At 41.7% G+C, this 17,053-nt stretch overlaps 1 protein-coding gene across 3 annotated transcripts in view; it reads right to left on the reverse strand.

The window, feature by feature from the left end:
• Nucleotides 1–316: 316 nt before the first annotated feature.
• TIA1 (TIA1 cytotoxic granule associated RNA binding protein) overlaps nt 317–17,053 on the reverse strand; it is a 28,379-nt gene continuing 11,642 nt past the window's right edge. Inside the window, exons 3-13 of one of the 3 annotated variants that reach the window (XM_075858506.1) lie at nt 15,616–15,714; nt 15,451–15,505; nt 15,074–15,106; nt 12,334–12,421; nt 11,408–11,483; nt 11,149–11,257; nt 10,817–10,912; nt 10,652–10,736; nt 3,851–3,974; nt 3,579–3,721; nt 317–1,482 (exon numbers count right to left, since the gene is read on the reverse strand). In XM_075858506.1, coding sequence (XP_075714621.1) covers nt 1,356–1,482; nt 3,579–3,721; nt 3,851–3,974; nt 10,652–10,736; nt 10,817–10,912; nt 11,149–11,257; nt 11,408–11,483; nt 12,334–12,421; nt 15,074–15,106; nt 15,451–15,505; nt 15,616–15,714 — 1,035 coding nt within the window. In that variant the 3' untranslated portion in view covers nt 317–1,355. Of the gene's footprint in view, nt 1,483–3,578; nt 3,725–3,850; nt 3,975–10,651; nt 10,737–10,816; nt 10,913–11,148; nt 11,258–11,407; nt 11,484–12,101; nt 12,121–12,333; nt 12,422–15,073; nt 15,107–15,450; nt 15,506–15,615; nt 15,715–17,053 lie in introns of those variants that run through there. The other 2 variants (XM_075858505.1, XM_075858507.1) reach the window with 2 other exon arrangements.

Raw genomic sequence — 17,053 nt, forward strand, 5'->3', positions numbered from 1 at the left:
GCTGCCATATGTACAGAACTGCCCTCCTCTAGAAGGGCAGCAACGCTACTAGGGCAGCAACGCTCTGTACATACAACGCCTGATGGAGAATGCAATTTTTTTTTTATCTGTTTGAATAATACAGAATCACAGATAAGACCTCGATATGATCTTGGATGCCGACAGCGGAAGAGTCAAGGCCCCCTGCAGCCTAATGCCAGGACTTGTAAGACCAACATAATGATACTGACATTTACATTATGCCCAAAAAAAAATTCTCCAGGATATTTCCAAACATTTAAGACGCATCATCAGATTGTTCATTAAGAATTTCACATTTTGTTTTTCTTGTTTTTTTTTAGTTTTGTTTTTTGAAATCATTTAATTACACAGGAATATAATACTTCCCGTCCGTTCCCAAATAACTTGCTTATCACAGAAGATAAAATTCCTTGAGAAATAAATCCAGTAAGGATTTTTTCCTAGGCACCTTCTTGAAAGAAAAAAAAAAAAGACAGAACATATGGAATTAGAACCATCAGAGATATTGGTTTTCACATACAGGCTCAGATAATGTCACATTTTTGTTTTCCTAATGAAAAAGCGTCTTATACCTTCAATCAGAGTGATCGAATCCGTCCTTTCATTCAACAACTTTCTAAGGCAACCAAAACAAAAAAATTTTTTTTTTAAAAATGCTCATTATTCACATGAATGTAAACAAAAAAAAAAAAGGGGGTAAAGAATTTTAGACAGTGTATACAATCTGAACAATAGGAAAGCATTTTTTTTTCTCCTCATATCGAAGGCTTCATTTGAAGGGAAAAAGAAACTTAACCTCCACAAACACAGCGGCACAAATTTTGTACAGTTAAATTTATAATACATCTCAAATCATACTAGGAATGCACGCTAAAACTGCACACTACTTCAGTGAAAGAAAAGAAAATAGACTTTGTGCAATTTGCTGCCCAAAATGGCAGTGATCCCTGCATTGTATTTTTTTATTATTTCAAAAGGATCTTAACCCTTTCACTGCCAAAAGGATCTGGCTAGCAAGGCTTGGCTGTTCTCTTCAAGAGAGACCGGGTTAAGTAACAGTTACATATACATATAAAAAGAAAAAAAAAATTAAAATGAAAAAAAGGAAGGCAAAAATTGGCAAACATCCAGCATCTCTAGTATTTTTTTTTTTTTTTTTGAAGTTTATGTCTTAACCGAGTGGATGAGAATGTCATGATTAAAAAAATGTTACTTTCTGTTGTTTTAATAAATATTCTGTTTCTGACATCTGCACTGACATGATTCTAGAATGGTATCAAAGTAAACAAATGGGCCAGCAACAGACTGCTGGGGTGCGCTGGGAGTCCTTCCTCTCATTGTGTTTGGTATCCAGCCATACGATAGCCTGTTTGGTTTGTGATCAAGGTTCCGTTCTGCCCGGGGGTAGGTTGCACGCCATAATTTGGTCCCATCCATGCGGTTGCAGATGATGGTGTTTGACTGTGAATATTAACAAAGATTTTACATAAGCCTAAAATTCAAAGACCTGCACACCTTCAAAGAACAATGACCCTCCTACATACAAGTACTTTATAAAAAAAAGAAGTATTGGTTCTGCCTATAGAAATCAGATTTCTCATTTTATCCTCAGAACATATTCTAGAATTAGAGCAGTGAGGAGTTGATTTGATGCTATGGATAAAAACAAAACTTGGTAGACAGTTTTTATGAATGTACACAAAAACCCAGTAGAGCGCCCCTTTAAAGGGAAGGTGTCAAAAAAATATTTTTTTCGTATGTATGTTATTAAAATACATTTTATTTATTTGTGTTTAACTTTTTTCTTTTTACATCTCTATGGGGGCTGCCATGTTTTTTTTCATCTCTGTATGAGTCGATTAACGACACATACAGAAATGGAATACGGCACATACATCCTCATAGAGAATGCGAATGGGAGCCGTTCCATTCACTATAGCGTACGCCGTCTGTGTGGGAACGGCGCATGCCGTCCAAAAGGAAGGTCTTCGGCCGAGCGACATCCGGCGCCATTTTCATGTGGACCGGAAAGCCGGTCGCGGTTTCCGTCCATATGTTCAGAAGCAAGGACTAGGAGCGGAGGCAGCGGCAGGAGCAGGTAAGTTATGTTTGTGTATGCTTGTGTTATACTGTGTGATTACTACTGTATCTAATCCTCCTACACTGTGCATTCGCTCAAACAATGGCAGCACACAGTGTAGGAGGTTTGACCATTCAACCCCCTCCTTTCTCCTGGTACTAGCCAGAATAAGAGGGGGGATTGTGTGAGGACACTAGGGAAGTGTGTGTCTACACCAAATTTGCAGCATAAAGCAATGAGGTTGCTTTACCACATTGCAATGCTGCAATTTTGTGAATTGCTCCCTCTAGTGACCAGCACATGGAAAGGTTATAAATTTGAATCTAATTTATAATATTTCCTGACTTTGTGAAAAAATGTAAAAAATTAGAACAATGTGTAATCATTTATTGACTAACAGTTTAACTAAAAAAAATATATATATATATTTATTTTTTTCTAGCGACACATTCCCTTTAACCCCAAAGTCAATACACAATACAATAAACTTTATTAAAACAGCACTTAACAGCTTTAAACCTGGATTAGATAAGTCTAGCTTGGCACATACATAAACTTATTTCCCTATATGTACAACCCTCAAATGTATATATACGACAGGACTGAACGAAATCTAGGTGCGTAATGCATGGCACAGTTGTCACGGACAGCATCAAGAAAAACTCTCCCAGAAGAAGCGATCACAGACCATTTCTGAAGGGCAAAGTAAGCGCACATAACAGCTGTCATATTCTCCGTTAGTGGTGACCGATGCAAAAAAACAGCATATGAGCAGCCTATTAATATTATGTCGCTTCTTGCTATAGAGGGCGCGTCTTAGGCAAGGACTACATGTGTGGAGGGATGAGAATCCTTGCTATGACTAAAGGCAAAGTAGGGGCTGCTTTGACAATAATGGAGGGGAGAGTGGGGGCTGCACACGTTTTAGTAGTGGGGGGGGGGGGGGCACACAGCCTTAACTAGCGAACGACTAACGGGAGGAAAACATCAGTGTTTTTGGTGCATTAAAAGCTCCTTAACCAGGGTGTGTGGACCCAGGTATACAGGAGGTTGTTGCTGGCTTCTAAGGGTATGTGCACACACACCAATTACGTCCGTAATTGACGGACGTATTTCGGCCGCAAGTACCGGACTGAACACAGTGCAGGGAGCCGGGCTCCTAGCATCATACTTATGTACGATGCTAGGAGTCTCTGCCTCGCTGCAGGACAACTGTCCCGTACTGTAATCATGTTTTCAGTACGGGACAGTTGTCCTGCAGCGAGGCAGGGACTCCTAGCATCGTACATAAGTATGATGCTAGGAGCCCGGCTCCCTGCACTGTGTTCGGTCCGGTACTTGCGGCCGAAATACGTCCGTCAAATACGGACGTAATTAGTGTGTGTGCACATACCCGAACTCTTGGAGCTGGCTCCTATACCTGGTCAGACGTAGCACTCAATTGATATAAGCATCATATTACACAATCAACACTTACCTAAATCCCTGCTGATTCCATGCTTGTCCATATACTCCATAAGCAGGCACCTGCCAACCATTGGGCATATACTGGCCTATTTGCTGGGCTCCTCCATACCACTGCCCCCACTGTCCATAGGGAGGCGGAAAGCTAATTTGGCTCTGCTGAGGTCACAGAAAAAAATAATAATTCAAAACAAAAAAAAAGACATAAGAAATCAGTGAGAAATGCAATATAATTGGGTTTCCAGAAAATTAAGCAAATCATGAAAAGGTTTCTCCTGTTCTTACCTGTTGAACAGTATTGAGCATGTCCGGTGTCTCCTTGCCCCAGTAACACTTTACCACATGACCTTCAATGGTAGTTCCATTCACGCTGACTATGGCATGAGCTGCACTTTCATGAGCACTAAACCTGTAGACACAAACATTAAATGTTGGTAAATCACACCTAGGTTTCTGCTTAAACATGTGAACTGATAATACTGGCCATTAGGACATGTAAAAAGAATTGCCTTAATAAAAAAAATAATTGTAAAAAGTACAGAGGCCTCGCTTTATTTTTTTTTACTCGTTGGGGCACTTGAAGGCCAAATTCAATGGTGATCCAAGAGAATGTACAAAACAAAAATCACCTTAAAAGGAACGCATTTAAAATACAACCCCGGCTAGTTACAGCCTGTATTATGGTTCAGAGCAGTATTCACAACTCGTAGGCTTCAGAGATGGAATCTCCAGCATGCCATGTTGGCACAGCACTTTGTGAAGTCTATACCAGGCCCTTTAGATGGTTGGATTAATCGGATGTAGGGAGAACTAAACTGTGGTGTGTTGACAAGCTTATCGACTGCTTCCAATAGCAACTGGCAGAACAGAGAACGCATCTCTAGACAACAATACTATGGCCTCATGCACACGACCGGAAGGGTTGTTACTGTCTGCAGATACGGATCCGATGGCTATGGATAAACATCCGTAACTGTCCGCAATTGCGGAAGCGCCCACAGACTTCTAAGGGCGAGTCCGTCCTGCAATTGCAGACAAGAATAGGACATGTTCTATCATTTGTACGGCTCGGACACACATCCGTAAATATACGGAAAGGTGTCCGTGGCCAATAGAAACTAACCTTTCAGCGATTCCATCTGTAATTACGAATTAAAATTACGGTCGTGTGCATGGGGCCTTAGGCCTTATTCACACGAACGTGTTATACGTCCGTGCTACGTGCGTGATTTTCACGCGCGTCACACGGACCTATGTTAATGAATGGGGCCGTTCAGCCGGTCAGTGAATTTCTCATGACGTCCTATATTTGCCCGGGCTTAGCGCTGCACGCACCCATTGAAGTCAATCGCGCTCGGCACACGGAAGCACTTCCGGGTGCCGCGCGTGATTTGCGCTACAGTAGTAAAAACTATGAATCAAAACAGAAAAGCACCACGTGCTTTTCGGTTTGTAAACATAAAACCAGAGTGTCATAATGATGGCGGCTGCGCGGAAATCACGCAGCTGCGTACCATATGCTGATGCCACACGGAGCTTTTGCGCGCGCAAAATGCAGCATTTTTTGCGCGCGCAAAACGGACATATCCGTGTGAATAAGGCCTTAGTCTGTAGATTTGACCTACGTATGAATAGTAAATTGTTGTTCATATGTAAACCTGCAGTTAAATTATCCGGGTTCTGAAATTTTGTTTGCTAATGGCTTCAGTCAGAGTGCTGAGCGGTCATATGTTGTATTTATGATAGAAATGTGATCACTCGCCACTGAGCCATCTGATTGGCTGCAGCGGTCACATGCGTGCAGTGCCGCCAAAGCGTCAGCGCTGAATCGCCGCGGGAAAGGATTCGCGAGTCCTGATTCTTTTGGTAATTTCTCTCACTTTCAGCCATAAGTAAACAAAATTCAAATCAGAGTAATCCCTGTAATTTCTGATGAGATGTTCACGGGATCCACTTCGCTCCAATAACAAAGAGAAACTGCAGAAAAACCCCCCAAAAAACCTGCCTCACCAATGACTGAAATTGTGATATAAATGTATCAGACTAGTAGGAGTACCAAAACCTATGTATTCAGATCATACCACAACACAAAATGTGAACACAGCCCAAGGCTCACATCTGCGTTAATTTTTTCGATTCTGTTCGGCCATAGGATTGGAAGAACAAAAAAAAAAAACAGAAGTGCCGGAGCAATTACATGACCGACACTAATGGCGCCTGACATAACCCATTGACTTCAATGGGCTCCGCCAGATTTCCATCTGGGTGTTTTACCGGAAGAAATAGCGCTGCTCATTCCGGCATTTTTACCATAACATATCCATTTGGAAACCGATACAACTGACCAGTCAAAAAAAAGAAAAAAAGGGGTTCAAAAAGCTTTTAGTTCTCTGTTAACCCTTTAGTGACCAGCCTATTTTAGTCCTTCATGACCAAGCTATTTTTAAAGCTTTTCCATCGTCGCATATCTGTTATGAGGACTTGTTTTTTGCGGGATAAGTTGTATTTTTAATAGCACCATTTTGGGGTACATATAAAATTTATCAGCTTTTTTTGGGAGGAGGGGGAAATAGAAAAAAAAAGCAATTTCGCCACTATTTTTTTGCGTACTAAATTTACGCCGTTTACCATATAAACATAACTTTACCCAGTGGGTCGTTACGATTGTGAGGATTCCACATTTATATACACTTCCGGTCAAAAGTTTTAGAACACCAATTTTTCCAGCTATTTTTTACATTAATACAGTTCTAGTACAGCAAATAACGTGAAAGGTTCAAAAGTAAGTTAAAAACAAAATAGGATTTTTTTAACCTCAAAACACAATAATAGTCTGAACTTCTAATTTTAACCCCTTCAGGACACAGCCTGTTTTGGCCTTGTGGACACAGATGATTTTTTCAAATCTGACGTGTCACTTTATGTGGTAATAACTCCGGAATGCTTTTACCTATCCAAGCGATTCTGAGATTGTTTTCTTGTGACACATTGGACTTTATGTTAGTGAAAAAATTGTCGATAAATTCAATATTTATTTGTGAAAAATGTCACATTTTAGCAAAAATTAGCATTTTTCTATATTTAAATGTATTTGCTTATAAAACAGATAGTAATACCACACAAAATAGTTACTAGTTCACATCCCCCATATGTCTACTTTATGTTTGCATCGTTTTTTGAACGTCCTTTTATTTTTCTAGGATGTTACAAGGCTTAGAACTTTAGCAGCAACTTCTCATATTTTCAAGAAAATTTCAATAGGCCATTTTTTCGGGGACCAGTTCAGTTCTGAAGTGGCTTTGAGGGCCTTATATATTAGAAAGTCCCCATAAATCACCCCATTTTGAAAACTGCACCCCTCAAAGTATTCAAAACCACATTCAGAAAGTATTTTAACCCTTTAGGCGTTTCACAGGAATTAAGGCAAAGTAGAGGTGAAATTTACAAATTTCATTTTTTTTGCAAAAATTCATTTGTAATAAAAAAAATAAATCTGTAACACAGAAGGTTTTACCAGAGAAACGCAACTCAATATTTATTGCCCAGATTCTGCATATTTTACAAATATCCCACATGTGGCCCTAGTGCGGTAATGGACTGATACGCAGGCCTCAGAAGCAAAGGACCACCTAGTGGATTTTGGGGCCTTCTTTTTTTAGAATATATTTTAGGCACCATGTCAGGTTTGAGGTGGTCTTGTGGTGCCAAAACAGTCGAAACCCCCAAAAAGTGACCCCATTTTGGAAACTACACCCCTCAAGGCATTTTTCTAGGGGAATATTTAGCATTTTGACGCCACAGTTTTTTTGCAGAATTTAGTTTAGTCTGTGAAGATGAAAATCACCTATTTTTCTGTGGAAACATAGAATTTTTTCATTTTTACAAGTTACAAGAAATAAAGGAGAAAAAGAACCCCAACATTTGTAAAGCAATTTCTCCTGATTACGGCAATACCCCATATGTGGTCATAAACTGATGTTTGGACTCACAGCAAGGCTCAGGAGGGAAGGAGCGCCTTTTGGAGAGCGAATTTTGCTGGATTGGTTTTCAGTGTCATGTCGGGTTTGCAACGCCCCGGAGGGACCAAAACAGTGGAAGCGCTCCAAAAGTGACCCTATTTTGGAATCTACACCCCTCAAGGAATTTTTCTAGGGGTATAGTGAGCATTTTGACCCCACAGGATCTTTTTTAGAGCGAAGGTGACAAACAGCGATTTTGGCGCTTTAAATTCTTTATTTATTACAGCGTTCACCGTGCGCAATAAATTACGTTTTACTTTATTCTGCCGGTCGGTACGATTACGCCGATACCATATGTGTATAGTTTTTTTTACGTTTTGCAGCGTTTGCACAATAAAATTACGTTTCTATAAAATAATTTATTTTCTGGGACACGCTATTCTGAGCCGTAACTTTTTTATTTTATCGTCAAAAAAGCTGTGGCAGGTCTTGTTTTTTTGCGGGACGGGTTGTAGTTTTTATTGGTACCATTTTGGGGTAAATGCAACTTTTTGATCACTTTTTATTTTATATCTTGGGAGGGGTGACCAAAAAATATCGATGCTGACAGTTTTCCATTTATTTCGTTTGCGGCATTCACCGTGTGGAAAAATTAACATTATAGTTTCATAGTTTTGGTCGTTACAAACACGGTGATACCAAATATGTGCACTTTTTTTTTTTTAACGTTTTCATTTTTTCCCTATAATAAATGACTTCTAGGAAAAACAAAACCTTTTATTTTTACACTTTTATAAAACATTTTTATTAACTTTTTACACTTAATTTTTTGTACCTGCAGCTCTGATCGCTGCTAGAATACATTACACTACCTAGGTAGTGTAATGTGATTCCAACTGCCAGAGGCTAATCCTCATAGGCTGACATACATGGCAGACCCGGAGGCCGTTGCCTGGCCTCCGGATCCCATCACAAGCATCAGCAGCCCCCACAATTGCATGGCGGCTGCTGATGGGCTACAAACCCCCTACATGCGGAGATCGTAATCGAGCCCCGCATGTATCGGGTTAAATGCCGAAATCAGCGGCGATGAGCCGCTAATCGGCAACACTGGAGTGTCTTCTGTCGGGGACAGCTGATCTCCAAGTTCCCGATGCACACCTTGTCGCCGACAGTGTGCATCGGGAACGACACAGTGACTTCCTGTCACTCTGACAGGAAGCCTATCAGGACCAGCCGAAGGAATGGTCCTGATGGGCTTCCGTCCATGGCAGACACGGAAGCCATTGTTTGGCTTCCGTTTGCCATACTATCGGCAAACCCCGCGATTTCGGACCAGGGTCTGCCGATATGTTAGAAACCTTATGTTAGAAAATTTAAGGGGTTAATTGGCCGAAATCAGCGGCAAAGGACCGCTGGTTGGCAAGAGTGGAGTGTCAGCTGTCGGCGACAGCTGACCTCCTGGTTTTCGATGCACACTGTCGCCGACAGTGTGCACCGGGAAAAACGCAGTAACTGTACGTCGTCGTGTGGGAAGTAACCTCCCGCGACGACGTACTGTAACTTACTCGTGCGGATAGGGGTTAACCAAAGGGCTTTTTTCAGGGAAGACATTAAGGACAGCTGCTCTGCAGCACAGAAAGAAAATTATGGTTTGAGATTGGAAGCAAATTATTCCTACAGGTGTCTCAACTTTTGGAGATTAGTTTCAAACCCTCTGATTCTATAACCAGTGTTGGAACAGACTGCATTGCAACACCCTGTAGGGCAGGCTTTGGACAATATTTTTATCTTGGGATTTTTATTATTAACCCTTTCATGACCAAGGGTCATTGATACCTGTATCCAGGTCAAATTTTCCATTTCTGATGTGAACTTCTTTAAACGATAATATCTTTGCATCCGCTTTGACTATTTTAACTATATTTACAAGACTTGAGGTTTTAATTTTCTAGACTGCTTCATTGTGAGTAGCTGCACTTTTAACTTTAGTTTCATAAAAAAAAACACGTTTATTTTATGAAACGAAGTCAAAGAGGTGTCAGCACTTGTAAAGAAAGCCAGCACATAGATGAGTGCAGAGCAGCTCACACTGAAGCAGCACTGCACTCATTAAACCCGTTCCAGGCTGTCAACGGCTATATACGTGCCAACTGCACGAGCATCGGCAGTTAGAACGTATATAGCCATATGGCAGTCGTGAAGGGGTTAACCTTGTTAAACGTAGTGTTTTTTGTGTTTGTTTTTTTAGTCCCACTAGGGGACTTCACGATGTGATCATTTGATCGCTTTTATAATACACTGCAATACTTCTGTATTGCAGTGTATTATTGCCGGTCAGTGTAAAACGGACAGGCATCTGTTAGGCCATGCCAGTATATTCAATAAAGGCAGACCTGGGTGCCTTTGTTTGATCGCATGTGTGCCGATGGGGTGAGAGGGAGCCCCCTCCCTCTAAAACCACTGATGCGGCAGTTGCTATTGACCGCTGCATCTGAGGGGTTAAAGGCGCAGCAGCGATGTTTATTTAGATCCCGCACGCTCCAGCAGGTCTGCTACAAGCCCTCAGGTACCTCCGGTAGCGGAGAGCAGGGAGCTTTAACTGCTCCTGGCGGTGCTGCTTTATTCTGATGCAGCGCCGTAAAAAGGCTACTGCATCAGAATAAAGCCCGTTAGTGACCACTGTGAAAAGGCGTATTGGCAGTCAGTAATGGGTTAAAAAAAAAAAAAAAAAAAAGTGTTTTTTTTTTTTAAAGCTAAAAAAACATAACAAACAAACATAAAAAAAAAAAATACAAAAACGGAGATTTCAACCGGATGCAAAAACGTGGTGGGAGCCTAGCCCAACTCCGCTTACCAATGACCAAAAATGGACCTGGGGTCCAAACTGGTATATTCAGAATAAATGGTTTATATGGCAAATAAGCCATCAAAATAGCTACATATTTACCCAGTTTTCAATGGGCATAACTTTTGTTTCCTGGTAAGAAAAATGGAAGGAAACGACTGTGCCAATATGTAAATGTACTTTTTTGGCCAACAATTTCAACAAAAAGAATAAAACACATTTGAATATTCATTTAAAGGTAAAAAAAAAAAAAAAAAAAAAAAAGTGTGTGAAACTTACCGTACAAACGAGTACCCTTTATCTGGGAAGACACGGACTTCCATTATTTGGCCAAAAGGCGAGAAGGTCTGACGCATGAGTTGTTCTAGGACAGAGACCCAAGGTTAGGAACAAAGACCTTTTACATGGACAATATAAGCCAGGAATGTAAATGAGGGAGCATACCTGTTAACCCGGATGTAACGCCTCCGCAGTACACGGTGCAGTTGCTGGGGCTGGACTGGTTCACCACTTCTTCATATGACAACTGTTTTGTATTGGCTGAAAGTGAAGCAAACATTTTTTTTTCAATACAAGGAACTTCACTGAAAAGGGCAATACGTTTAGACACATAGAAAAGGTTGTATTTACCAGGGGTAGGATGAAAAAAACGTAACGGTCTAGGCTTAGGAATACCTAGGCTGTCCTCTTTGGACAAATATAAAAGTTGCTAAAAAGTTCAAAAGAAATAGCACGAATTTCCTCTACAAACAAGTTGAATGATTTTGTATGCTTACACTCATAAGTGCTCTTTGGAGCGGGTGGTTTTCTTGTGGCCCAGTTAGTTCTGATCTGGCGACCTCCAAGCCACTGCCCTCCCATCTGTGCAATGGCGTTCTCTGCATCCTGTGAACAAAATAGAAAATAAGGTAATAATGACATTTAGAAAATACTGCTCTTGTGCCAATGAAAAAATATATTGGAATAAAGATAGGTCAAAAGAACAAAAAAAAACAAAACAAAAAAAAAAAAAAAAAAGGGAAAAAAAAAAATTACCCATTTATTGAAGAAGGACACAAATCCATAGCCTTTAGACTTTCCTGTGGTCATGTCCTTCACTACACGTGCATCTCTGAAATAAAAAACACACACCGTTTACCTATGAAATCAAAACTGGAGAAACATATACAGATAAAAAGGGAAGCGAAATCACAACAGACCATACAGTGCCCCTTAAATTACTCTTCCATCTTTTATTATAAAGCCAAAAGGAGGAAGCGTCAGCAAATGAAAAATTGGAAAGCAGTCCTCTTACATCTCTCAGTGGAAGCTAAGACTAATCCTTCTAAAAGCAGGAGGGGGAGGGGGAGATGACACGTAATCAGGTGTACATGCAAATTAACCAGGTCTAACAACACATTGACACATACTACAGCGGATCCCACTCACAACATGGCTACTTCCACATCAAGCATGGGCTAAAGCAAGCGGCTGAAAATTGGGCCTTTAATCCTAATTGTACACCTCTGGAGTCAATGACTTCTACTTTAACTCTTTCAGTGCAGAAGGGACCTGCAACAATGGTGCTCTGCAGACCACGCCAGCTGTGAAAAAGTTAAACCATGCAATTTTCATCCTGGTCATCGCAAACACATTCTAAAATTACTTCATGTAAATAAAACGGAAAATAGGAAAAATGATATAAATATATATGTAAAAAAAAAATAGGAATTAAAAAAAAAGGGCATACGTGGCCTGTTAACTGAATTCTCAGGTCAATGCGTTAACCCCCTTTTTGGTCTGTGGCCAGCTGTAAATTTTGAGAAATTAAATATTAAAACCAGTTAACAGTAATAAAATAAAAATGCATAGTGAAAATTATTCTAAGAGCGGTTTGGAGAACGCAGTATGTAACTAGAAGAGATCCAAGTTACACAGCAAAAGCTGAACAGTTTGTTTATGTTTTTATTTTTTTTACTTACGATATTCTCCCAAAAGGTCCGAAGGCAGCCTTTATGTCATCGGTTGTGATCTCTGGACTCAAATCACCAACAAAAACATGGAAATGATCTTGTTGGGAGAAGGAGATGGGAACAGGGTGAAAGGGGAAAACAACAGTTCCACATTTACAAATCTGACAGATCACACGTCTATTCAGCTTAAACTTGTAAAAAGCTCCATCATTAGCTGTACTAACAGTACGATATTAGAGGAATATTTACTGGGAAACCCCAAGGAGCCAGTAGGGAAATTCACAATATCAAGATATTAGCCCCAAATTAGACAGCAGTCTTATCACTCTTTACAAACCAGAGGTGGCAAGTTGTTACAAAGTAGACGAGAGATGAATAAGAGAGGGAAGAGCTAGTAAGGCCCCACGGGTACTGGAGAGATCTAGGCAGTGGCAGAGCCATTCTGTAGAGCGAGCAGGCTTCAGAGTATAGAGGCTGAATGTTCACAGATTAAGGTTTGGTGGACTGGAAGCGGTTTAAAAAAAGCCATTAAATAGTAATAATTCTGTAAAGGTCGTCATCAAATATCAAGGTCAAATATAATATGATGACAGCGCCTATGAACGCAGCAATGGATTACTATTTCTCAGTCTTTCCATACTAGAAGAGGAGGCTAAACTGGGGGATCCCGACCTATTGCAACATTGTAGACGTTCACCAAAGGTCAAACTAGGTTTTAGTATTAGGGAAATGTTTTACAAGCAATTCCTTAAAATTTAACAGTTAATCAAATCTCTTTAAGGCCTCATTCACACGGCAGGGTTTCCCGGCCGGGTGCCGGCCGTTCATAAATCGGCCGGCACCCGGCTGCATTAGGAATGATAGACCCCTAATGGGGCTATTCACACGACCGATTTTTTGACGGCCGGAAAATCCGGGCGTCAAAAAATAGGACATGCTCTATCTTTGCCCGGGCACCCGGCCGCCCGGCTCCCATAGAAGTCTATGGGGCCGGGTATTACACGGCCATCACCGGAATGTGTTCCGAGTGATGGCCGGGTTTCCCGTGGCTTGCGCTCTATCTCCTCCTCCTCACAGCGCAGAGTGCATGTGAGGAGGAGGAGTTGATGCCATTCTGACGAATGGCATCGCTGTACACTGTGTTGCAGGGCCGGGGTGTACAGCAGGTGGAAGGGAGCGCTGCGCTGGCTCCCTTCCCCTGCTTGTTAAAAGCACCCTGGCTCGGCGACACCTTCGATGGCGCCGCTAGTAGTAGTAGTAGCAGCAGCTGCTGCTGCTACTACTGTAGCGACGCCACTATAGCAGAGCAGGGAGGTATCTCCCCGCTCTGCTATGTGCTAGCCGCACTTTAGCTCCTTGAAGGAGCGGAATCCCCGTGTTTTCGGGGATTCCGCTCCTGGACAGAGCGCTTGATGTCTCTGTCCATATCTGGGCAGTGACATCAGGGGAAACTCCTGAAGCGGAATCCCCGAACACATGGGGATTCCCCTTCAGGAGCTGCCGCTGATGTCACTGTCCGGATCTGCCCGGCCCGGCCAGGCACGGATGCATAACTTTATGCAAACCGGCCGGGCAAAATGGCCGATTTTACCGGCCGACACTCGGGCTCGGGAACGACCCGGTCGTGTGAATCCCGCCTAAGAGAGGGAGGGCAGCCGCTTGGTATTTAAAGGGAGTTTGTCATGACCTTATCTACGGCCAACACCGCTATATTGGGAAGGGTGATACTTTTATGCCTCCAGTGCTCATTTGCATATGGCACACGAAAAGTCCTGCAATCCAGAAAGCATTCTACATGCTTTTGGATTAGAACGCAGGACCGTTCCTGGACTGCAGGATTCCTTAGTACTCATTTGCATATGGCGCCGGAGGCATAAAAGCACTTTATGGTTCATAATGGGCTGACTTGTATAAAGGGAGGGAGAGAGAATCAGTCTAAGCCACTGATAAGACAGGAGAGTGATCTCAGACTAGTTGATCAGCGATCGTTGCTCTTTTCACAAGAAGCAATGAATGGGGATGAGCACTCGTTACTCCGATCGTTTGCCCCCATGCATTTCCATCAGTTCACACAGGAAGATGTGCTACCGACAACACTATTTATTGCTACATAAACGAGCATATCAGCCGATGAACGAACGTTACGCTGCTGAGAGCTGTACTACAAAAGCAGCCAAGGCTGAAGAATGTTCATAGCAAGTCATCACCCAAATGTGTTGACATTTTTTACACCTGCAACTAAAAAAATCTGCTTTTGGATGATGAGGATTGTGAGACCACTGTGGTTTGATTGGTTGAAATGGGCAACATAACTAATTATTTTACTCAAATCTCCCATTCTGAGCATTAAAACCAGCTAGAAATATGTCAACTCTACTGCTTCAAGTCAATATTTTTAGGAATTTGGAATTGCTCCTCTTTAATACAAAAGGACTTCTACCATAGCCTAAAAAGGTTACAGGTGCACGTGAACAACTATCCCTTCAATAGTAGCTCCATCACTGCGTTGTAATATGGCATTGTATGGTGGTAGTTACTCCAGACACCAAAGTTATTACACAATAGGTTAGCTAGGACTTGCTGCGTCCTGTGGATCTACTCAATGATCACGGAGCTGCCAAAGTAACTGAAAAGAAAAAAAAGCAGCTCAGGTGGGTGATGGCAGAAGGGAGGAGTGGATAGGAAAAGTCTGACTTTTGCTGGCCACCTGAAAGAGATGTAATTTTTATCTGTAAGAAGACACAATTACCTTGAGAACGCAGTGTGCTGACAACGGAACTACCTGATGACAAAGATTAGATTTGTTCTTAAATATATTATAGCACAAACACAGCAAAACAAGTTATCTAAAGTAGCGTTTCGCAATCCTCTTTTTAAAAAATAAAATAAAAAAATCTTTTACCAAGTGCCTCCATAACCGGTTTCTTAACATTTATTTGATATAATTAATGCAACGTTTGAAGGCCAACGAAACAGGGAATGACTAAACAGGATTTCTCCTACATCAGAGTAATATATGGGTTGAGAAACGCTGATCTAACAATTATCAAAGTTTTCAACTAATAAATGACAGTTCAAGTTGCTTTTGTAATAATGTACATCAGATAGAGCTGGAGGGAAACTTACTGTTTGCATCTTTCTTCTGGCTACTAGGAGTGGTTGCCCAGTTGACCTTGACTTCCTATGTGAATGAAAAAAATGACAGAAAATGTAGATTATCACAAAATAATTACCTTCAGCGCTACCTGTGCACTGCATCTATAGCAGAAATAAGAGTGTAAACAAACATACCTTGCCCATTATCTTGCGACCGTTCATAGCAGCTAGGGATGCCGCGGCATGGCGGTGTTCAAAGAACTCCACAAAACAGTAGGGGTCATTACCAGCAGTCTATCAGAAAACAGAGACAAGAGAAAGCGCAGGGGCCACAGATTAGAACAATATGTGCTTAAAGAGAACCTATCACTATCATACATCAGTGTGATATCCTAATAGTGCTAGAATAGTAGAATTGCATCCACTAAATAGGCCCTTAGCCAAAACACCCACTAGTTCTCAGGGGTCCTAGCGTATCACAATTCTTTTGAGTAAGTAAGGCCAGGGTTACACAGCGACTTTGGATGCAACACAGGTAAAGATCGCTGTGCGATGCGGGCACCAGCGGGTAACAACGCAGCCACGTTCACTTTGTTTACGGCCATACGACCAGTGTTGTGGCCAAAGCAAAACGTGTAGCTCTAGTTGTACTCTTCCCTCCTAAATTGACATCAAGATGCTCCAGCTTGCTGGGTGTTTCTGTAGCCAGGCAAGCATAGAACACACAGAGTATCTCACACAGGTCCAAACAGCGCACAACACTATCCGGGCGCCGTACGCCCCAGCATGAAGGAGCATCTCAACGTCAGTTCAGGCAGGAGACTACAAATGGAGTTAGGTCTGGTCGATCAAATTATTTTGCCATTTCAATTCGCCACAATTCTGATTTTTGTAAAAATAGGAAAATCTGTTAAAATCGAGTTAGGCCATATATCGCTCAGCCCTATCTAGGACTACTTAAATGTCTTAAAAGGATAATGAATGTGTTTTCTTTTGGATAACTCCTAGTAGAGCATATGGAGGGTACCCCGTCGGTAATATAAGCTACAGTGAAGAGCCGTTGACAGGATAGTCTTTCGCTGTGCATTGCACCGGTGCCCGCTAATTTCAGAGGTCACTGCGCTATTCTTCACGACAGAAAGGCTGCAGGGTATGTGATAAGTTGACCAGTACTGCACAATACAGAACACTAAGTGTTAAATAATTCTTGTTGTGCAAATTGGGTCCAAGAGCCAAGATGTTGGGGAGTGGCACTTGAGTCACCAGCCATACAATGCAAGTCCCGAGATCTTGGCTTATGCCTCCATTTTCTTAAGTTTGTGATTTAACATTTAGTACAACAAATTTGAACCCCTTTAATGTTCTGATTTATCGTACTTGATCCTTCATAGACCTACATACATTCCTCTGCTCCAATCATGGCGATCACTACTGCAGCAGTATGTAAAAGGGGTATATAGTTTTAGGTTAATAATGCATAAATGGGGTGTCCATCAAAACACATGTATACCCTTATCTACAGGATACGTGTAATCGCTGGGGGTGTGATCGCTGGGACCCCCAGTGATAAGAATGGGGGACAAAAAGTCCCCAAAGTGCTCTATGGGAAGCCTGGGCCTTCTAGCGACTTTGT

This window comes from Rhinoderma darwinii, chromosome 3, assembly GCF_050947455.1.
Source record: "Rhinoderma darwinii isolate aRhiDar2 chromosome 3, aRhiDar2.hap1, whole genome shotgun sequence".
Classification (NCBI taxonomy): Eukaryota; Metazoa; Chordata; class Amphibia; order Anura; family Rhinodermatidae; genus Rhinoderma; species Rhinoderma darwinii.